Here is a 24288-nt window from a genome sequence, read left to right as displayed (position 1 = left end):
CCTAACTTTTCTCCTCATGTTTTCGATTCTTATATCCTTATAAAAAAATAAAACAATGTAGTTTTCTGCTAATATAAATAACTCCAGACATGATCAGCATGTCACAACTTTATTTAATTGCCATTGCTACAATATATTACAAATGCTTAAGTAGAACACATCCAAAGGCAAGTTTCATTCAACAGCCTTAACTGATAAGAATATGAACTTTTTTTTCTGTTATCATGTATGCCAACATTCACAATCAGTCCCCGCCAACTGGAACTGAACTATTATTGACAAAGGCAAAATTCAGTTTTGAATTCTTGCAGGCTTTTTTTTTTTTTTAAGACATGCAGCTTACAAGATGGTAGAAGAGCAATAGTGGCACTGTTTCACATTGGATAAGGAGTCGAAGATAAAACTCTCGTCTAAAAGCCACTTAGAAATATACTCCACAGCCTATTGAGGAAGGTAAAGATCCAAAAAGATTCTGGGCTCCTGTCTGCAGAAAAAAAAGCAAAGTAAAACTCAAAGCAGTCACTGTACAGCAGTCTGGTATTAAAATGGGAATTTACAGAACTTACTAAGACAAAACTTGTGTTGAAACCTCATAAACATTGACGTCAAGGTGCGCTTGGAAAAAGCCACCTCAAATGTTTTTTTTGCTAGAAGCAAATGACTTAACTCTTTATTTTTGTATTGCATGTTTCATTTTTGTATCTGCATCATGACAGGAAATTAAAAGTCAGAAAAAGGCTAACTTCCTGTTTAATTTTGAGACATGTTTTTGTGCGCCCAGCTATATACGTCCACCGAATTTTGTATCTATCGGCCAAACTGGGCCCCTTGGTCATCAAATTTAATCTAAAATGAATGCTTCAAAATAAAATAAAAAAGGACGATTTCCTGTTTCATTTCGGGCATGGGTCTTTGAAACCTTTTTTGTGCTTCTTGTAGACCAATTTCACATTTTTTTTTTTTAACTCTAACTTTCCAAGGGGGCGCTATTGAATTTGTCTTGAGGGAGATGTTTACAAAACCTTTTTAGTTTGGGAATGTTAAAGCTCTTCAAAAGAAATAGTAAATCCAAAAGGACCCTAAAAATAATAATAACCATAATTCATAACATTTATGCATATAATAGCACAAATGCACTATAGACAATTAAAAAATGGACATGGATTATTATTTCTCAGTTAATACAAAAAAAATGATGCAGGGGCAACAGAAAATAAAATAAAAAAAACAAACAGAATAGAAAGGTAGTGCTTTTCCACCATCTTGTGGCATCCATAGGAAGATTTTTAGAATTTTTTTAGGTGGTCCGTCAATGAATTATCAGAGGAGCGCTGGACTGAATGACTATTTTTTTCTTTTACGAATTATTGAGATGCACTTCGATACCACCCGTTCCCAATTAGTCAACTCACTTTAGTTTTATAGCGTTTTTGTTGCCGTATCAGGCACTTTGCAACAAGTCTTTGGCACTCAGAAGCCTTTTATAGGGGAAAAGCCCTTAAGAGCACTGCAGGCTAAAAAGAGAACTATTCGAGAATAAACACGATGACAATCTTGCGCGTTAATAAAAATAATCAAGTCCTCCGTGAATGAATGTTCACAGCGCATGATGGATGGAGTACTGGGGAAAAAAAAAAACGGAATATCGGCCTGTCATGGTGGACGGCGGAGTGCAAAAATGGTGCGTGGTAAAACATTCGTTTGACAAGATGGCTGGATGTCGAGAAGAGTAGCATCCGTTATGGAACCAACACACGTTAAGGCAAACGTGCCCCTTAGACTCCATCCAAACGCAAACTTGATGTCTGGTCCTCTTGTTCCTTTTTTCCGGCCGCCGCGACTTCCTCCTTGAGCCTTCTCCCCAATAAGGCTCCCGCTCCCTCCGTTTGCGGCGGTAGCACGCCGTTAAAGGCGTCTGGGCCCCGACTGCCATCCGTTTCGGGGCGTTCGTGACTCCCCCCTCCCTTCCGCTCACTGCGTGCTCCCGGAAGGCAGAGCTCGTACCCGGTGTCGCTTGATGGCGTCCTCCAGGAACACGGCTACCTTTTCGATGTCCTCCTTTGTGACAAAATAAACAAAATCATACTTCAGACTAGTGCTCCTCAAAATGGGGCACACGAAGGAACTTTTGGGGGTACGTGAGATCTCAACAGGGTTACTGCAGGACAGTAATATGAGCAGTACATTTTTATTTTCAAGTTAAGAGCAAAGTAATTGGAAGATACACATTGATGATCATCTTCTGAATGAAATACACGACAAATGTAGTTCCAAATTATAAAAAATTAACAGTGCTCCCTTTATTTTAGTCTTTGTTTTCCTTCCTATTCATCCAAATTGCTTTTCATGTTTAAGGGGTATTTGGCTGTCACAGACAGTAGCTAATTGGAAAAAAAGGTAGAGAATCACTGCTTTAGTCTAGCCAGTGTTTCTCAATTCAAAGACAAATTTTGGGCATAATACTGTACAACAAAACTCGCAGTTTATTGACTTGTGATCAGCCTCTCCATTCAGTAAGTTTGGATTACAATGCCCCCCGGTGGCCAAAGCCCATACAACAGAAGGTTCAGCACAATGATCATTGAAGTGGAGCAAAAAGTGCTGGCAAAAAAGGAATTCTTTACAATTTATATCTATCAGCAGTGATTTTTTTTGTTTTTTTTTGTTTTGTGGCCGGTGTAAAGACAGCTTAACTAAATTTTGTGGCGGTTTCCTAATTCTGGAAGAAGCCACACTCCAAGTTATAAGGAGGTGTGCACATACATTGACTTTGACCATTTTTTTTGTACATCATAAAAAATATTTTATAAGCTAATTACCTCATTGATGAAAGCGTAGTGAACTAGTTCGCTGGCAAGGTCTTTGGACGTATCAGCTGAAAGATACGCGTGACATCGTTAAAACAAATAAAACAGAGCCAATAAGAAAGCGGCCTGGTCCCGAACGTGATGAACATACTCGGAAGGATGTCACAGCTCAGCTGCCGGTGAAGTTTGTCATCCATCTTCAGAAATAAAGAAAGCTGGAGTAGAGACAAAAGAAAGAGTCCATATTTAAAAAAAAAAAAAAAAAAAAGATAGAATGGATATAACATGGAGCCCGATAGGAAGAGCCTTTCAGGAATGTACCTGATGGACTACGTGACTCACATGAGTTTTGGTCCCTTCCTCATTCGACTCCAAGTTGCAGTGCATCTGAATGACCTGACGAAACACGTCAACGGAGAGTCATTACAAACCAAATTGCGCATCACTCAAAGGTTGCTGATCCCCAGTTTCGAAATAATGACGTTATGCACCCCGATATATGTATATCCATCCAAAAAGAGAATTGGAAATGTACAGTCACAGTGAAAGATTGGAAATTCAATCAAATCTGAATGAGGGGGTGGTCAGTGAAAATTTCTATTTAAGAGCAAATCAATTGGAACATGAAACAGTTTATTGTTAAATTGGGACTTCTTTTCAAAACATTCTATGACTTGTTTAATGCAATGATGAACCTTTTTTTTTTGTCACAGTTGGAAATGTCCTTCTGAATGAACTGCGGAGTTAACGGGTAGCGCTAAAGTTGGAGACTTTTTTTCAGCGTCCTTAATCAGCGACTAAATATGATTTTTTTAATGTCGCTGTGTTGATGTTGGTAGAGACGTGTTTGCAATAAAAACGGAATCAAGGGAAGTAAAGCTAGTTGCTAACAACCACTGCTGTAAAGGCCAATTTCAAAATAAAAGCATACTACAGCCATTTCATTGACATCAATGAATTATTTATTTTGTGTTTATTTTGAAGTTGTCCGTAAAGGGAAGTTGACAGGAGGATAATCTTTTTTGTTTTTTTTTATGATGACGATTATTATTATTTTTACAATTATAAGCTCAGTTTTGGGCCACACGTGGCCCACGAAATGCTATTTAAGACATCAGGTTTTTGTCTAAAAGGACCAATTGCAAGTTGTCCTCCATTTTTAAACTTTTTTTTAAATTACCTTTCCCCCTATTGAACCGTTTTATTGGCCGATTTCCAAACTTGGAAAATGAGTGACGATCATACTTAAAACGTATTCTTTTATTTTGACAGCCCTGCCGTAACAACTTTGTGAAAGGCTAACCTTCCTGCTCTCTGTCTCCTGGGGTTCCGGCGTGGGCGTCTTGACCGTTTCCACCTGCTCTTGAGACAAGGAGAGGGCGCGAGGGACGGGATGCGGCCTGGACGAGGCGAAGTTCATCAGTGGGTAAATCCCGTTCCTGAAAGGCGGCGGACGGACAGGACGCTTAGCATCGCGGCTAATCCACCGAGTCGCGTTAACGGTCTTCCACTCACTTGACGTCCTCCAGAAACTTGTCCAACTCCAAAGGGGACACATGGGAGTACCTGTTGGAGAGCAACATTAAGCTTGTGATATTTATGAATTACCAATAATAAAACTTTGTATTTTTTTTTTTTTTTTTTTTACTTGAGCTGGACTCCCAGCCTGTCTTCATGCTTGATTTCTGCCATGACGGCGTTAGGGTCGTAGGATTTGGTCCTCTCTTCCACGCAGTTCTCAGGAAGCAAATCTACAGAGCCAAATGTTTAAGAAAACAAGGCGTCAAATTTAGCCCATGTCGGCCTCATTTACTGCCATTAGAAATTGGAAATATTGTCAATTTTGGACATATTGAAAACCCGATGTTTAATCCTGCATTTCCCTCAATTTTTACATGAATCCTTTCAACGGCAACTCGCGAACGGTTATATTTATAATACTCTAATTATGACGTATAAAATATTCATATATTTCAATTTCATAAATGTATAAACATACTTACTTTTGCTATTATGGCATTTTTACAATCATTGTACATAAAGGCCCTCCCTCCCCTGACAAAAAAATAGCTAGTGACAACCCAGGGATTAAAACAGTTTTGATGTGTTTTAAAGGTACAATGTGTAAGATTTAGACCGTTTTTCATTCGGGACAGCAGGAGATGCTGCATTTACCATTGTCAATACCCCCCCCCCCCCCCCCCCCCCCCCCCCCCATGATAACTACACCTACAATTATATTTAAAACATACTGAACACATTTATTTGCAAGTTTCTGAAATTTATAATCATTTAACGTATTCCTTTTTGAATGAAAAACGGTCTAAATCTTACACATTGTCCCTTTAATGCTACTTCCTTCAAAAACAAACAGAGAAGGACAATAATGGGCTAACTCTAGCTAGCCCGATCTTACGACGCGTCCTCGAAATCACCGCTTGAGACTCACACTGGTTGTTAATGAGGCAGTGGGCGGCCAGCAGTTTGAGGGAGTGCACCTCGAACAGGACGCGGTGGAAAAGGAGGTCGTGGGCGGTCGGACGGAGTTTGGCGTCGGGGCGCAAGCATGACTGCGTGAACTCCTGCGGGTGGAGACGCCGTCCGTTTAGATCGCGGGCGTCACATTTATCCCATTTATGTTTTTATTTTTTTCCTAATTATAAGCACATAATAGCTCATACTCTCATGAGGGGGTCTTCCAGGGATTGGCCCGCGTTGACGATGGCCTCCTTGGAGACGGCAACGTCTCCGTTGGCCTGGATCTCCAGCACTGCCATCTAGGGGAAAGTCATTCTCTGTCAACACACACCTACACACACACACTCAGTGATTTCTCACCTCCAGAGCGCAGATGCCAAAAGAGAAAATATCTATGGCGTAATCATCTTCACCAGCTGGGAAGAAAAGATGAAGAAAACAAAGAGATGTTTAGTAAAAGATAGCATTTTCTTAAACATTTCAAATACATTTTGTCAAATTAAATATTGTTTTAATTGTATAAATGTGTTGATTTCTTTTTTTTTTTTAAACAGCGTGCAACCATATTTTGTTCTGCATCCTGATTGGCTAAACGTGTTTTATTTTCCTTAATAGGAACACATTAATCCTGGCATACATGAAGCAAAGTGATGAAAAATAATGCATGAATTTAGTTTATTTTCCAAATAAATGTTTTGGCCGTCAGTTTAATTCTATAAAAGTGTATTTATTTTCAAAAATATATGAAGGTTTGATTTTTGAGAGTGTATTTATTGAATGAATGAACATATAAACACATTGCAAGATTTAAAAAACAAAAACAGAAGGAAAGAAAAGATCATCAATGCATATAACAGTTCAGTAGTTTACATGTTTCAAAGGGATTAGGAAGTACAAAAATGGTCTTTTCTATATTTTACTCATCATTCATATTCATAATTTTTTATATTTAAAAGAGAAAATTGGAGAAAATGTTCATGCCGGTCGGGAAGCAATACAAATATTGCTTGAAAACACACAGATTGAATGAAAAATGTGAATAATACTTGAAAAATTAAAAAAAATGGAAAAATAGTATATTATTGAAAAAAAGCACATAATATATGAAATTAAAGTAAAATGAAGAAAAAAAAACCATGTAAATGGACAAATATAATAAACAAAAAACAAGCACAGTAGGTGAAAAACAAATTTAAATGATTTACAATTAAAAAAAGGAAAAAAATAAAAAATTCACTAGCACCAACAAATTCAAATCCCGACGCTAAATAATTAGCTGAAAACTGTGGCAGTCGCACGCGGCGCGGGGTTGAACTTACTTCCGTATTCTGGTGCGAAAAAATGAAGGTTCCTCTGCTCGTCCCGATGTTGCCTCCCCTTTCCCTGAACGTTGGCATCGGGGAATACTGCGGCAAAAATAATCTTAGAGATGAAAAGAAACAAACTCAAACGGACCCCGTTTCTTACCGTTGACAAAAAGCCGATGCCACACTAAGGAGGGAAGATGACAAAAGAGAGTAAATAACTGCGCATTTCCGCGGCTGCGCGGAAATCCCGGCGAGGATCGGACCTGAGCCGATCTTGATGAGTCCGTTGTGCTGGATGAAGATGGTGTCACATGTCAGGTTGCCGTGGATGATTGGCGGATCGCACGAGTGCAGATAACTGCAGAGGATGAAAAAAAATCAAATAAGACGCCATGCCATACCACAATCCAAAAACTGAATCGTCCAGTACCTGAGGGCAGAGAGGATCTGCGTGCACCAGCGTTTCCAGGCCTGAAATAGAAAACGTTAATCGGAATTTTACCGGTAAAATCAATTCCGATAAGGCCAATGTTAAACGTATTCAAAGTTTCAACCGCGCATTACAAAACAGAGAATCCTAATTGAAAATTGAAGCTACGTCCCACATCGAAAACCGAAAACCGCTAACCTTCACATTCATGGTCTTGTGGTTCTTCTTGGTTTTCTTGAGAAATTGCTTGAGGCTGCCCGACGACATGTATTCTGTGATGAAGATGACCTGCGCGTGGCGAGAAAACACGCACGTGAGCCTCCGAGACACGCAGAAAAAAAAAAAGCACAAAAAAAAAAAGGAAAAAGTAGAAACTTACCCGAGCTTGACTTTCCTTCATATCAAGCCAGTACTTGTGGAATTTGACTATGTTAGGGTGCTCTACCTGCATCAGGTTCTCAAACATCTCCTTAATCTTCTCCTATACCAAAAAAAAAAAAAAAGAAAGAAATCCAGATATGTCACGAGGTTTGCAAGTTTCGGTTGGAATTTTCTTTTTTAAAACTATGGTAGAAAAATTCAAGGACTTTTTTTTTTTTTAATGGTCGTCATTTGAACAGTTGTTTAAGTATGAGAATAATTGTAAAAGTTGCAAGAAATGTCGTAATATCCTTAAAAACTGTTGCAAAATTCAGAGAAATAAGTCAATTTTATTCCTAAGAAAAGGGGTGTAATCGTATGAGAATAAATGTATGAGAATATGTTGCTGTATAACGTTGCAATAAAAGGTCATATGCAAAAATAAGAGTATAAAAAAAGTGTTGTTTTTTTGTTGTTTTTTTTTAAAAAGTCTCATCACAGGAACTTTGTAAATAAATGTTATGGGAATAAAACAGCAAACTAAAAATTCAAACTGTGCACAGTAAGATTGAGAGAAACAAGTAGAAAAAAAAGGAAATAAAACATGTTTTTTGAAAAACTTATGATAATTTTTTACTATAGCAATAATTATATTAAGAATAATTTGTCATAAAATGTTAAAAGAACAAAACTGCAAACATTCCAAAAACAAAACTGTAAATAAATAAAATAACAAATAAAAAGCTTTATTGTGAGAAAATATCACAAGAAAAAACTCTGATGAAAGTCATATTTTTTTTAAATATATAAAAACATATTTTGCAATGTGACAAGAACAGAAAGTACACACAAGACTATGAAAAAAAGTTGCAAAATGACCAAGTCGTATTTTACTGATAAAAAGGCAAAATGCTGTCAAAATAAATGTCAGCTAATAGAAAATAAAAGCAAAATATATGTCAAATCTTAGAAGAATAAATCGAGTCGCAAGTCGCACCATAAAATGCGACTTCGCGTACCTCCTGCGCTTTGAAGACCTTCTTGTCGGAGAAGAGCACCTCGTTCCACACCACCTCCACCCCTTCTTCCGTATCCATGGCCAGGGAGGCGCTTTCCACGCCTGGGACGTTGCCTTGGCTCACCTGGAGAAAAAAAAAATAAAATACTGTGACAACACATATTCTCATCTCAGGAACTAGACTCCCCCCTAGTGGTTCGGAGGAATAATGCTGATTGCAGCCACTGTAAATAAAGGCCTTTGCTGATTTGAAAATAAAACCCCAACCCGCAGACGACCACGTGAGCCTTTAAGCCGAACCTTTTTTTATCTTTTAAGTACTCAAATACAACAAAAAGCATAGCCGAAAGGATTACACACACACACACGCGGACAATTCCCCCACTGGGACTCCAACATCTGTTGGCGGTTTTATATAATCATTTGCTGGATCCGGCCCAGGAGCCGTATGTTTGACAGCCCTGATCTATATCAAAATGACAATTTATTCTGACGTCCGCCAAGCTTAACCCGCCGCTAGCGCTAAATGCTAGCCATTGACAGACGGCACGGCGCTCGGCATTCACCGCAGACGCGTGGACATGAAACGGCTTTCAGTTTGCAGCTCCACAGGGGGACCATTGTTCGGCCGGGGCACGGCCAGCAGACCGCGGCCGCCGCAAAAATCTGCTTTTAAGTCCCTCATTAGTTCCCTGAAGGAGGTTACGTTTGTTAGCGAGGTTAGGAAAAGGTTACAGGATTTGGGGAGAAATTGGTGAATTTATGATACGTATAAAAAAAGTGTCAGAAAAGTTCCAGGACTGCCTCAGCAGTTGTGCCTTTGGCCATTTTTTTTTTTTTTTTAATTCTCCCCCTGCCTGTTCACTCTCCCCTGCAGCACGTCAATATTAACTTTTGAGCTAGAAAACCGACAGAGCATGATTTTCTGATTATTGCTTCCGGCAGAAATTCCTTCCCTTGATGGGCCGCCAGGGCCCAACTGAGCGGCGGAGGGGTTCTGTTACACGGTCACGCTGAAATAAGACTGGTAAACAAGCACCTGGGGTTCTGCCCTCTGATTGGCTAGCGGGAGGGAGGCGGGAGAAGGATTTAGAGCCACTGTATTCTTGTTGGAATATCAACTTGTGTTCCTGGGTTTGCAGGGGTATATATATATATATATATATATATATATATATATATATATATATATATATATATATATATGTGTGTGTATGTACATTGATGCATATATATATACATACATATGTATATATACACACACACATATACATATATATATATATACATATATATATATATATATATATATACATATACATATATATATATATATATATATATATATACATACATATGTATATACACACACACACCTATATCTTCACACACACACACACACACACACACACACACACGCACACACACATACACACACACACACGCACACACACACGTACAAGGTGTATGGCGTTCTCCTTGCAGATGAGAGTGAAAGTGCAGTACAGTAAAGTATATTTAAATTTCAAAGCCATCAAAACAATTATTACTCAAAAAGGAGAAGTAATAATCGCTTGTCACAGCAAATTTTTCGTCACGGGCGTCTTCTCATGGATTTGCTGACTAAATGCAAATCTTTTCATGCAAATTAGATAGAGCACAAGAAGTCGCGGAGCTTGAAAGAACTGGAAAATCCAGCTGGAGTTTGTGCGACCTGGAATGTCAGCCTGTTATGGAAGTCTGCTTATTTTTTTTTTTTTCTTTCATTTGGCAAGGGTTACAAAACGCTGACGAGAAGTTAAACGACTGTGAGTGTTTCAGACAGAGCACTGGAGAAAAATGTCATTTATGTTGATCGTCAAACAGATGGCACTTTTAATCATTGAAATAAATACTGAAATTAACATCATTCATTTGACATCATTCAATTATGGATATTTGATTGGCTGATACTCAGTAAATTTTTGACTAACCGTTAGTATTTTTTGTATTACTTTTAAAATATATATTTAATACAATTTTTCAATTTTATAACATTCTATCGAGATATTTACCTAATTGCTTTGTATTTTTAGTACCGTTAGTTGCTTACAGTATTTTGGTGTATTTTTTACCTTTGTTTGGTATCTTTTTTTCTCATATTTGTATTTATATTTATTTATCAACTATTTATCCAAACATTTGAATGGATTATATTATTTTATATTTTATGAAATATTCTATTCAATTATTATTTTTCTTAATATTAACATTTTTTGATGTATACCATTTTTTCCCTTACAATTCTATATTTAGTATTTTTGATTGGAATTTTTTCATTGGCGAATATTTTGTAAATTTTTGACTAACCTTTATTATTTTTTGTATTTTTCTAATAATGTTTAAATTAAATTTTTGCATTTAATTTTTCAAATCCATTTGTCATGTTCATCAAACATTTGTTTTTTTCCCCCTAAATTTTTTGCATTTAGTTGTACAGTGAACAATGACTGAAAAATAACTCTATTTAGATTTTTTTTTTCTAAAATCATTTAAGTTTTTTTTTTTTTTTAGTGTCAGAGTGCTCTTTAAGTGTCTGTTTATTTACTTTCCCTGTTTGGCAGTACGCTCTGAAATGCTGATGAGAATTTAAAGCCAGGAACGGAAATAAGGTTATAAAAGGAAAACGGGCAAAAATAACACTGAGTTTGCGTTGAATTCTTGCGGAAAAAAAAACAAAAAAAAACCTAAATATCCTGAGGTGTTGGCTTAGGTGTTGATTAAATACCAAGACAGTGATTTCTGCACAATGCTAAGCTAATAAGCAATGAAATGCTCCAGCAGATTTCAATAGGCCATTGAGGCTTCATTTTTCACAAATTCCCTCGCGAGAGAGAGTAGACAAGCGAAGGAGTGCGGAGGCAAGCGCCGTCGTCACGGCGATCAATGAAAGCGGCTCTTTGTCACGCCGTCCGACGGAGCTCCGGCGGCTGCCCGTTTGCGCTTCCCAACCGCATCAATATTTCAGCGGCGCCGCTGCCAGACAGACTGCAACTCCCGTGAGAGTGTCGCCAAGGGCTTTGCGTTGTATGCAAATGAGACTTTGTTGCCGTTTCGCTTTCTGTGAGAGCAGACGAGAAAAAAAAAAACCTCCGTAAAAGGAAATGTCATGATGTTGGTTGATGTTATGTTTGTATTCATTTATAACTTATATAAGGTTTCAACAAGGGCGTGGCAAAGAACAAGGACGACATCATTACATTTTCGAGTAACGTTACAGGAATAAAGTTGGAAATTTACAAGAATAAAAAAAAACAAACGCAACGTGAGATTTTACTGCTCGTTAATACGGCTTGCGCTTCGGGAACACATACAGCTTACGACGGATGACTAGGAACACTGTTCGGCAAGACACTTTAAAAATACGGAATTTACGAAAATAAGGTGCTTCAAAACCGATACGCGAAATAGTGGAAACTGAACGTCGTATTGCGATATGCGTATCGCGTCACTTCGTATCGCAATACGTCGATGTATCGATATAATCGCGCCGATATATATAGTTTTGTCGTGAATGCGTATTGTTAGAAACAACAAAATGTCGTGTTGGTTACAAAAAAATCGTCAAAAACATCGTAAAACTCAAAAGTCGTAGTATTGCATGAATAAAGCTACAAAGTTACTAGAAATCTAACAATACAAGTTGAAATCATACAGGAAAAAAGTCGGAACATTTACGAAAATAAGTTGCGACGCCGCTACGATAAAAATGTAAAAACAACAAAATGTCGTCTCGGTTAAAAAACATTGTAACAGACATTGTAACATTATGAAAAAATGTCTACTTCTTCCAGAATGACTCAAGCAATAAACAAACGTAAAATTCAAAAGTCGTAGTATTCCACGAATAAAGCTACAAAGTTACGAGAAAACTCCTAACAATACAAGTTGAAATCATGCTGGAAAAAAGTCAGAAAATTTACGAAAATAACGTAGAAACACTGCAACAATAAAAACACAGAATTTTCTGTACCATGAGGCGAAAATAATAGCCTTTAATTTTTTTCGAAAAACTGACAGTGCCCACTGCAATTCGGGGTGCCTTTTGTGCGTATTTTTTTTTTTACTAAACGCTCCACTTGACACGATTTTGGGACTATTTCCTACTGACACAGGGACAGGATATGAACATTACGTACGCTAGCAGCGATAAACCAATCATAAAAATGACGTAAAACATTTAGTACGTAAACTGGCAGCGATTAACCAATCAGAGAACAATACGTATTTCATACAAAAAAAAAAAAACGGACTCCTCGACGTCTCTAGTCGTCAATGGCAGTCAACGAGTTGGATTTTTCTTCGACATTACAATACTATTCAATAAAATCAAATCTGGATGCTGAAAACTGTCAAACGATCCCGGCGAGTACCAGCTGAGCTGACTGGAGATGCCATGGCTGGCTTCCCGCCTCTTGGCCGCGTCCCGCCAGCGTCAGTGGCCTGAGCCACTGACCGTCTGCTGACCTTCGCCTCCATCGCCCTCTCGCTTGCTCGCCCGCTCGCGCTCTGTCTGTCTTTCCGTCTCTCGCCCAAAGCCGTCACATGGGCGGCTCGCAGCCAATCTCGGAGAGAGAGTGTGCGTGTGTGCATTCAGCCTGACGAATAATGACACGGGCTCCAGTTTGAACGGGTCAGATAAGGGACAGATAAAGGATAAGGTAAGAAGTCCATATAAACGGCAAATAAAAGGTAAAAAGTAATCGTATTCACAGCTATATACACACACGGAGATGAGCAAATTACATTTTTTTGCTCGCTGCTTTTCCATCATCGTCTGTCCGTCATTTTTTCAAGCCAAAAGAAATTTGAATCGTCGGTCCGTCCACCACAACTAGAGGCTGACATTTAACTTTTTTTTTTTTTGGTCCGTCATTCGTCGGGCACTGGTCTACTTCTGTCTGCACTCATACTAATTCCTTTTTCTGCTTTTGCACTTACATTAAAATTAATACAATTTTTCTACAGCTACACTGCAATTGAAATACACACACACACACACACATATACATATACATATACATATACATATATATATATATATATATATATATATATATATATATATATATATATATATAAAAAACCCTAGCCAGATTTTTGGACAAGGTCACAGATGTCACAAGCATATTATCACATCACACATCACAAGTCTTGATTTCCTCCGGGAGACCTTGAGGTTGGGAATGCGGTCCAGCGAGACGACCCTAATGAAAGGCAGCGCGATGGCGTTTGCGGCGGCGATTAGGCCCGCCGCGCCATTCCGGCCCCGACAAAGCCGCAGATTTACAAGGCCCGGCCGCGACGTGACGAGCATTGCGAGCGGACACCATTACGTAAGGAATTTCACCCTTTGCCGGCTTTTATCTAGCATCTGCCTGCGGGACGGACGGAGGCGCACGTGCAGATTTGTATCGGCTTCACATCAATTCACACGCTTTCTTTTTTTAATCTGGAAAAGCAGGTTGAGCAGCATTTTACGCCAAGCGGAATCGTATGAACACCTTTGAACGGAGGCCAAATATTATGTACTGTAGCCTCAGAGGACGTATTTGTTTTTTTTTTTTTCAAAAAGAAAAACAGTAAACCGACAATTTGGACTGTGGATTATAAAAACAGTTCATCTAATTTCATGTACGGTAATATTTTATTTTTGTGTGACATTTTTCTAATGGTTTTAGTTTGAATTTATTTTAATTAAATTAATTTAAATGTAATTGTTTTTTTAATTCAATGGTTTCATTTGTTCTATTTATTTTCTGTTATATTTGGATTTTCTTTAAATTGTTATATTTTTCCTTATCGTTTCTCACAATTTTTATTTTTTCTCTAATAATGAGCATCGAGCTTTTTTTAAAAAATATTTTTGCATTCAAACATTCTAGCATTGGTGTAATTTTGTATTTTTCTGATGTTTGCGTACTTTTTCACAATTTTCACTTTCATATTTTCCACAAGCGTATTATCACAAGCATATTGCCATTGTTTATATACTTATTGAAAAGATAAGATTTCTTGATTGTCGTCCATTTTTTTCCGCTTTTGAGGTTTGAAATGTGTGTTATCTTCTGTGGTTTCCTTTAAAACTTACTGTATTTTTTTGGACTATAAAATGCAACTTTTTTCTCATGATTTGAGTTCTGTGGCTTCTGGTCTAGTGTAGCTTTTATTTATTTATTTTTTTTCCCCCCTAGCCACCAAGAATTAATCCACTACTAAAGCAAATGTATGTGTCAATTTGTGGAACGAATACAATTGAAAATATGTTAATATAGTACATATAATATACATTTCAAAATATAAAAAAAAATATTTAAATTAAGATCTTGTATAAAAGTTTGTGATGTGTAAATTTAATACATACAAGATTGTATATATGTATGACCGTATCTATGAATTATGTGCAATGTGTTTAGTGCATACGTCGACTAAAATAATCATTTAAAAAAATGGAGACAGAAGAAGACATGATTGACGCATTGATTTTGAGTGTTAATTGCTATTTAACTCTGCAGTTTTCTGTTTCTATTAATCCACCCAATTTCTCTAAATATGTTGGTGGTAAACATGCAGGCATTTTCAATCTGTGGAAGATGTTAGGATGTTGCAGTTAAGCAGGCAATTAAAAAATAAAAATAAAAATCATACGCCATTTTTCTGTGTAAATGTCCGATGTTAAAATCTGCGGCTTATATCCCAGCGCGGCTTATAACCTGAAAAGCCCAAAACATTTGGAAAACATGTTCAGGCATATGTTAGCTTAATGCTAACACGAAAATTAGCATAGCCCGTCGAAGCCGCATTTTTGTCACTCTTCTGTCTGTGTGAAAGGTAGCTTGCTTTCATTATGCTCACTTTCCTCCTGTGAGCAGTTTATGAACTGCCTCCCCCACAATGTAGTGAGAAGAACAGATTGGCCTTTTTTTTTTTTTAGCCGGCACTTTCCATGTTCCGGGAAAAACAAGCAGCACTGTTTTTTGTTTTCCTTGCCTAAACTGGCGCAGTTGACTGTTCTTGAAGTTCTTGGAGCCAGCTTGCATTTAAAAAAAATAAATAAATAAATCCAAAAGACAAAGAGCACGTCTTTCCCTTGGCAAGGCGGCCTTACTGCAGTGCAGCTTTCCAGCAAGGAAATAAAAAAGAAAAAAAAAGAAAAATGGTGGCTCGGGTGAAATGAGCTCAGCACAGTTGCCACATTCAGAAGGAGCGTTGGGGAAAAGCGGCGTTTTGTTTACACGCGTCAATTAACGGAGACGGTTAAGACGGCCCCGTGCGGCGAAGATACGATTACTGCGAGGGGATTAAAATGAGAGCGGTAGTCGTCTTTGGGCTTAAAATGGAAAGAATACCACAAACTGGAGACGATACTGAAAAAAAAAGGTCAGATTTTCTCGTCAAGTCATCCGCGGGTGACTTTTTTTTGCTCCTAAGAAAAAAGAGCGTCAAAAATGTCAAATGTAATGATGAAATTGGCCGTGAAGTGGCGTTTCTCTCCATAGATGCCGCCTAAGAGGTTTATAGCGCTTATCCTCTCCGGGGACGAGACGGAGCTGCCGCAGTCAATCCCGGCTGACTGCTGACTACTTCCTGTAGTCTTATTCTGTCATTAATGCAGTGTTTCTCAACTATATTTTGCCAGGCCCCCCTAGAAAGAGAAAACTCTTCGCCCCCCCCCCAGTCGACGCACTGAATAAAATAAGATTATTATTGATGAAAATTGTTGAAGTATACCCACACATGTATCCTTTTTAACAACAAAAAAAACGCAAAATAAATCAACTTTCAACAACTGTTCATTATTTTCATCGCGTTTATACGGGTTCTAGCTTAGTCTAAAAGGGAAAAAAAAAAAGCAAGTGCACCAAAGTGCCTGAAACTAAAAGAAAATGATGAAAATGATGACTTTATTGCAATTACATTCTGCATGACAAAAACAAAGCAACGACGCTCCGGCGTTTTTATTGCATCATTGCTGGCAGGGGGTAAAACGAGCTGGAGCTGAACGCTAGCATAACGGCGGTAGGCGGGCGAGAAGAGCAGTTTCGCGAGTCGAAATGGACACTGTGCGACCACTGTTCTGCTAGAACAATGCCCGTCTGTATAAACAAAGCGAGGGACCGAAAACAGTAATCAAGTTACGGTACTGATTGACGGCTTTGAGCGAGAAACGTTCATCACGCTCAGCCAGACCAAGTCGGAATACAAAGCATATTTATGGAGAGCAAAAGAGCAATTTGATGTTTTTCATCCCGGGGGAACGGCTTGATGTGAAGGTTTTATGCATGAGCGACGCGTTCCCGTGTTATTGGTCTTGTGGAGATTGGTTTGTTTATTCGATGATCATCTGAAGAAGTGCGAAAATGACTTTGCTTTTCATTTCAGGCGTCCGGCTATGTCAGTAGACCCTTAGCGCAGTGTTAGCTGACTTGCTAATAGGATTTGATATTCTTGAACATGGATTCGTAGCAAAATGCAAGTGCTTAGCCTCGACTTCCGTTTTTCGACAAAACATTGGGAGTAAGATGAGCTATGTTAGCTACACGTGCTAGACCGCTAAATAGCTGATCTTAAATTTTAGCTAGAATGCTAATCCAACTGCTAGTTCAGCCATTTCTAACACATCCAATAGATTATATTGTAATTCAGCTGCTAGCAGTAAACACGATTTAACACTGTTAGTTACTTAAAGGGGCAGTGTGTGAGATTTAGACGGTTTTTCATTACGGACAGCAGGGGGTGCTGCAGGTGCTGCATTTACCATCGTCCGTAGCTTTAACAAACATATAAACCCCAATGTAATATAATTGAATGATAACTAGACCTATGATTATATTTCAAACATACTGTTGGCCATTAATAACACATTTTTTTGCTACTTTTTGAAATTAACTATCATTGAATTTATTTCTTTTTAATGCAAAACGGTCTAAAGCTTACACACTGTCCCTTTAATTTTGCCGCTAGTACAAGTATGGATTTATTTGCTACTTTTTAAAATTTACTATCATTGAACTAATTCCTTTTTAATGCAAAACGGTCTAAATCTTACACACTGTCCCTTTAATTTTGCCGCTAGTACAAGTATGGATCCTTACTAGACTCGTAATTAGTGTACATATTAAACTTTAGCTATTTCTAATTTGCATGAAAATGTAACCACACTCGTAACTCACCTGAATATTCAGATGCTAATTAACCAGCTAATGACAAACATCAATCCTGTAGTAGCCCTTTGTAGCAAGCTAAAATGCTACTTTAGCACTGTTTTTTGGAACAATTTGGATTTGTCGAACTTAAGTGCGTACTAACAATGATAAAACTATCAGAAACATATCATATCAGAAGCCTGAACACCATTGTGTCACATTTATGTACTTAGTGTGACGTGGCTGCTAAAATAGCCACGTTTACTCTCAAAGGTTTAAGATAAAGACTGTTGGAATGCAAAGGAACTTCAAACCGTATCCCGAGTTTATTGAAAGATCTCAATTTGAGCCTTGCGGGGTCTGAGGGGGTGTTTGTGCAGTGCGAGAGCACCTGGTCAAAGTCAAAAAGCAAGCACATACTGTTGACCATGGCCCCACCCCGAATGCCTTCTTTCTCTCGCCATACAACGTCTGCGAAAGGGCATTAGAGTGCATTCGCATTAAGTTGAATGCGATGCGGACGGCGTTTGAGTGTGCATCACAGTCATAAGACACTAATGCACAACTCATCCACGCCGGAAAATTCCGCCCAGTTATTCATCATGTCTAGTTGTCACATTGGCATAAAGTTCTGCAACACACTACAGCAAACACATCCTGCCGTGTGAAAAACTGCAATGTCGAAATACCCAAATGAGGTAACTAGTAGCGTGTTTGCTAGGTGCTACGATTTCCCAGCAATTGACATTATCGCTGGGCCGTTTATGAGTTAACTTACAAGCTATTGCACAACAGAAAGATTACAAAATATCAGAGTGTGCAGAGCCGCAGAAGATCGAAATACTAAGCTAACGTTAGCGTATCCGTCAATTGTTTCTAGTTAAAATGGCACGATGACAATAAATTTAGTCACAAGCACATGCTAGCGTTAACACGTGTGTTTATTTTTAGCGTTGCCAGAAAATGTGAAAATGACAGATCACAAATTGATCAAGCATAAAAAATAGTAAATAGTAAACATACTGTACCACTATGTAGAGCGCAAAATGCTAAGCTAACATTGGAACGTGTATCCCCATATGAACCCCGTGATCTCCCGTTCAAATGTTACAGGTCAAGAAGATCATCTCATGTAGTAGCTTTGACACCGCAATCTGACACATATCACACACCCACTATTAAATTACCTCTGCCAAGGCTCTCTGATACTCAGCCTCATGGCCGTTCAATGATATATTATTTGTTTGGAACATGCCATGGCACTGAGACATTCCGCAAACGTCCGTGCGGCAAATGTCGGGCTGAAACTGCAGGAACAAGCTGTCCGTACGATTCAGAATAAAAACATGCCAAATTTTTTTTTTTTTTGCTTGACGTGATGTGAAAGTATAGACAAGTTCGATTTCTCTCAAATTTCTTTTATTATTTATGTTTTTTTTAATTAGTTTAGTATTTTCCGCACTATGAAGCACACTGGATTATAAAGCGCACCGTATTACAAGGCGCATAGAATAGAAGCTATAGTAGTGGCTGGGGTTGCACTGTGCATCCACTAGATGGCTTATGCGCTGTATAAGGCGTACTGTCCGCTTTTGAGTAAAGCAAACAGTATCTAAAAGAGTATCGGATTTTATAAACCCCTAATTGGCTCATTTAACTTTTAGCATACTAGTTCTATTAGCAGACACATTTATTGTCTCATTTAGCATTTAGCTTAGCAAGTTCAAAACATCAGTTTCCGGGTCCATATGATCATCATGATTCTTGACAGTTTTATGCATTTACAGGGAGACCAAGACAATTTGGCCAGCAAACACTTGCTGTGTCCATCGCTATGCTAGCTCTTATCTTTACTAGCCAAGCCATAAAACAGAAACTTGTCAACACACAAGCAAACACGTTGCGCCGTTAAACCATTCATACATTTGTCAAGACAGCTGAGAAGGTCAAAATCATGTGACCTGACGCGAAAATTTTCCACAGAAATTTGAAATGATCCCGCCACCTGCCTTTGTAAAAGATTTATTGCAAGATGGGATCGCCTTGTAGGGCTGCTTTGAACTTTGAACTCTTTTGAACAACTGTTGCAAAAATACCAGCAAGAAAACGCAAATGGCCTTAAGAAGATTGCTAAGAATTTTGATTTGTGCTCAGAACAGATTTTTTTTGGACACATTTTGTGAGTCAATGGTGACACAACCATGCTTGATTTCCTGTGTAACAAATGCTGGATTGCTGGATTGGAGGAGCCAGCAGCGTGAAACGGATCATGTGACCATGTGTTTATTTCATTGGCAAATCAAGCGGCGTGCATTGCGAACTTTGACACACTGATTTATTTACCCAGCACTTGAGAAACACTGAAGGGAGTTTGCTTGATGTGACCGAGCGCATGTACAAGTCATTTTCTTATTCATTTTTTACATTGTCACTTGTTGCTAGGCAGATTGCTAGTTTTTTCATGATTCAAGTCACCCAAAATGTCTTTCAAAATATGTGTTTTCATCAACATTAAAAACAATTAGCCAAGAAAAAAAATGACTTTAAGACAGACTTTAATGCACGGTAGTCATAACATTTTTTTTCAATTGAGAGCAAATGAATTGTAACATAAGCAACCTATTGCTTAATTGTGTTACAGTGACTCCTTTGCAAAACACTGAATGCTTTTTTTATAAGCTAATCTAATGTGATGCTTATTAATGCCATGACCAGTACATTTTTCTTTTCAAATTAAAAGCAAACTATTTGGAACATGAAGCAACTTATTGCTAAATTGTGTTAAAGTGACTCCTCTTGCAAAACACTGAATGCTTCTGTTTATAAACTAATCTAGTGTAATGCTTTTTAATGCCATGACCAATACATGTATCTTATCAAATTAAGGGCAAACTAACTGGAACATGAAGAAACCATTTGCTGAATTGTGTAAAAGTGAACCCGTTGCGAAACGTTGAAAGACTATTATTTCGCAACGTTTTACACGGTTTGGCATTTTCAAATTTGAGAAAACAACCTCAAAAGGGGAAATTTTTCAAAAGTAAAATCAAAACGTTCCAAAATTATTTATAAATTATTTAATGTACTTATGTAATGTAATTAAAAATTATTTATAAAATTATTTGAAAGTGCTTACAGTAGTGTGAAGATAAATAAATAAATACCAAATAATATGTAATACATGGAAAAATATTTAATAGGCTATTTCAGTGCTTTTAAATGCTATGAAGGAGCAGCAGATTTCTTTTCAAACTAAGAACACATCAATTGGAACATGAATCAATTTATTGTGAAACTTTATTATGGGTAATCCTTCGCAACAAGTCACACCCTTTGTTAAATTTGATACTGAAAGGCATTTTCATGCGTGACATCGTTTTCTGGCAGATGACCAACAGTAAAACAAATGATGTCACTTGACCTATATTCTCAAGTTGCAGCTTTAAATACACCAAGAGCTACCACTAAAAATGTCGTCCCAAAGTTTCATCAATGAGGCATGGACGGCACGGGACTGTTTTTAGCCAAAGCATGGCAACGCTAACGGCTAGCTGGGGGTTAATGGAAGCGCTAAAGTTAGCTAATCGATGAGTGGAACAACGATCGGGCGGGGTTGCAAAAGGCCCAGCGTCCTTTCTGCCGCGGATGTGCCGGGTCAAGGTTTTAACGCCGGCGGCGGCGGCAGAAGAGTGCAAGACAGAGATAACCTTCACGCGGAAAAGTCTTGAGTTTATCACAAGGCGCTAGGCCGCGGCCCCCTGCCCGACGCGTAATCGGCCAATCGTACAAGGCCGTTGCTCTTGCCGGCTGATAAAACGACTTGATGTTGTTTAAACGGCTTGCTTGCTAAGCCGTATTTTCGTTTAATGTTAGTCGAAGTCGAGTTGGACTAGGGCTGCGCAATTAATCGAATTTTAATCGCGATCACGATCTTGGCTGCCACGATTAATTAATCTAATCCTCGATGATATTAATATTTAGAAAACCGCCGACATTACATGTGACATCTAGCACTTTGTCATCATACCACCGGGGGGCAATGTTTCTCCCATGTTTGCATGATAAAAGCTTCTGCTTTTCTCACCCTAATATACTATTTACCAGCGTGAAATGGCGTTGATTTTCTGATAACTGATTACTAATAGTGCTAGCTGTTAATTGAGACCCAAAATTTGATTAAATTCGATTGAAATGACCAAAAATGACATTTTCACTGCTAATTGATTGAAATTTGCTCAAAAGTAAACAAAGTGCTTGGTTCTAACTAGGCTTGGGATTATTTTTTTCATTGGTTTGCATACACACATACAAAACTCAATCACACACAAAAAAAAAATAAGTTTCTGAAAGTTCTGGATAATACACAGGAGTCCGGGTGAAATTGCCTCATGGTTTTATAACTTTTTCAGAGACACCAAAAGTAACAAGGATCTAATTTAAGTATCGCTTTTTTTTTTTTTTTTTAAGTGTCAAAAAAAAATGCGGACACTTTTGAATAGACACACAACCTTTGGAGTCATATTGACCCAAAAACATTACTACTGTTCTTGAAAAATGATCAGAATTTACTGGTTAACCATGCGTTGATCACGTAGTATTTTCAAGAAAAAAATGGTTGGTTATACTGGGTGTTTCCACACCCTAATACAAAATATTTACAGGATTAATAAATGGTCACTAAATGTCCAAACGCGCCATGGGACAAATTGGAGATGGATTTAACATATTTCTGACGAATTTGGGTGATCAAATACACGCAAAGTGTCCCAGGGACATTATTGTTATAAACAGAAGAGGAGGGTGCTTGAGCACCCTAAAAATCGTCTAGAAGCGCCCATGCATCGAATCCCCCGGTCCAACCAACCTGCTCTTTGCGCTTCTGCCATCGTCCACAAGGGCTTTCCTCCAGGATCTCGCTCTCATCCTCGCTCTCCTCCTCCTTCCCTTCCGATCCCGATTTCCTCTCCGGGACGGACATCGTCATCTTCACGCCGTCTACTGCTGACAGATTTCAGCCCGCTTCTTCGGCGGGAATGAGACCCACGGGACGACGCTTTCCTCGGCCGGTGTTTCGCAGCTTTTGTCGGCGAAAGGCTTCAGACAAGCTTCCCGGTCGGGATACTCGCCACACCCCCCTTGTGGGTGTCCAAAAAAAAAAAAAAAAAAAAGCAGACACACTGGAAGGAAAACGGTCGCGAAACACGGACGTAAATCGAGGAAAACTCGCGTCTTAGCTTCCCGAGGACGCTCCGCGAGAAGCGGGGAAATGTGAAGAAGAATCCCCGGGAGGCGGTGGTCGCATGGTTGCTCGCTTTTTATGGACGAGGCTTAAATGTTCCGCGTCATCCTCCGAGTGGAGGAGTGTGTGTGGTGTGTGTGAGCCTCCTGCGTCCAAAGCCTACTAAGAAGCGCCGAGTGGGGCACGATTACCGTAATGGCGGTGAACGCAGCTCGCGCAAAAACGATAGAAGCTCAACGCACCTGGAAAACCGGAGTAAAAAAAAACACATACCGGAAGTCGGACATCCGGGTTTCACATACGTGTAAACAAATAGACGCCATTTTGCTGCGGGCAAAATAAAAACAATGTTTTGAAAGTTTTTGGACACCGCTGGGAGGTTCGAACAATCACCAACGCCTCTTATCGCATTTAATTGATGCCTTACATTTTTTAAAATGTTTTTCCATAACAGGTACTTATTTCATCATTTTTAACAGTTTTTCCCAATATTGGCAAAAGGAGAGTCTAAAAATGGCTGATTATAGGCTATGTAAAATAAATACTAAAGTATGCAAATACTTTATTATATACTTTTTAGTATATTAAAGTGAATGTAATCAAGTACTAAAATAATTTATTTTAAGTAATCAAGTATTAAAATAATAAATTAGCGGGGGGTTAGTAATTAATTTATTTAGGTACTAAAGTACTCAAAGTAATTACTGGTACTTTATGGCACTAAAATATTAATCAATTAGTACTTTAGCAGTCACATGAAGTAAAAAAAAAAAAAAAAAACCTTCAGCCTTTGAAAGTCAAGATATAGTTTTGATTAGGGTCCGTTATTCACATTTTTTCTGTTAATGCCAAGTGTTGCAATTAGCTGACAAGTAGAGAATGTAAAAACGCCAAACGATACAACTACTCATTTAAGTCTGTGGAAATAACTTTTAAATAATTGACATTTAATCAATCCGATGTAGACTCAATAACCTTGATGATCTCTTTGAGCTAAATTCAGAAGTATTACGGTAGTTTGTTGCGTCAACATAAAGATGTTACGACTCTATTCTGCCCTCTAGTGGTCTTTGCGGGAAAAACATCTACAGTTTATACTACCGTAAAGTATTTTTAATTGTATTTGACAAAGTATTTTTAAAAAAGTATTATTTTATATTTTTATGTAATCTATTAATATATTAAGTGTATAAATCGCCTTAAATATTAAATGTATGTAATTTTTTAATTGAAATGTATTAAATTATTTTTTTTTATACATATATTTTGTATGTTGTTACGTTTATTATTACATACTGTGCCGGTGTTTTACAAACGGAGCTACAGACTCGTTCTGGTCAGTGAGCTGTAATCACACACGCATGTTGTAATCACTTTCCCTCTAAATTTAGCACCTCTATATTTAGGGACCCCCCCCTCCATACACACATGCGGCTTTGCCAGTCTGCCGTTAATGAGATTTGC

At 38.2% G+C, this 24288-nt stretch overlaps 1 protein-coding gene across 2 annotated transcripts; it reads right to left on the bottom strand.

Annotated features, from left to right (window-relative positions):
• Positions 1–93: 93 nt before the first annotated feature.
• Positions 94–23094, bottom strand: nrbp2b (nuclear receptor binding protein 2b). 2 transcript variants are annotated; one of them, XM_088402055.1, is made up of 18 exons: positions 22450–23094; positions 8402–8524; positions 7402–7503; positions 7221–7310; positions 7023–7063; positions 6856–6950; positions 6753–6776; positions 6605–6691; positions 5646–5701; positions 5489–5584; positions 5257–5389; positions 4456–4558; positions 4323–4373; positions 4111–4246; positions 3129–3203; positions 2959–3022; positions 2820–2875; positions 94–2058 (listed from the first exon to the last, which is right to left on the bottom strand). In XM_088402055.1, exons 1-18 carry the CDS (start codon positions 22567–22569, stop codon positions 1972–1974), a joined length of 1539 nt encoding a protein of 512 aa, XP_088258181.1. In that variant the 5' UTR covers positions 22570–23094; the 3' UTR covers positions 94–1971. The 2 variants fall into 2 exon arrangements, with proteins under 2 accessions (XP_088258181.1, XP_088258182.1); XM_088402056.1 differs by having other exon boundaries at positions 3150–3203; positions 22450–23092.
• Between the last annotated feature and the right edge of the window lie 1194 nt (positions 23095–24288).

This window comes from Hippichthys cyanospilos, chromosome 19 (genome assembly GCF_059441005.1).
Source record: "Hippichthys cyanospilos isolate Australia breed blue-spotted pipefish chromosome 19, RoL_Hcya_1.0, whole genome shotgun sequence".
Classification (NCBI taxonomy): domain Eukaryota; kingdom Metazoa; phylum Chordata; class Actinopteri; order Syngnathiformes; family Syngnathidae; genus Hippichthys; species Hippichthys cyanospilos.
Note: the sequence above shows the minus strand (reverse complement) of the source record. Positions and strands in the feature narration are given on the sequence as shown.

What these genes read in the sequence shown, in the direction of transcription:
- nrbp2b (XM_088402055.1), bottom strand. Translation starts at nt 22,569, where the DNA reads ATGACGATGTCCGTCCCGGAGAGGAAATCGGGATCGGAAGGGAAGGAG. An exon ending in CAGATCCTCTCTGCCCTCAG is followed by an intron (nt 6,951 to 7,022) that starts GTACTGGACGAT and finishes CATCCTCTGCAG; the next exon opens with TTATCTGCACTCGTGCGATC. An exon ending in CTGCCTCATTAACAACCAGT is followed by an intron (nt 4,559 to 5,256) that starts GTGAGTCTCAAG and finishes TTGGCTCTGTAG; the next exon opens with ATTTGCTTCCTGAGAACTGC.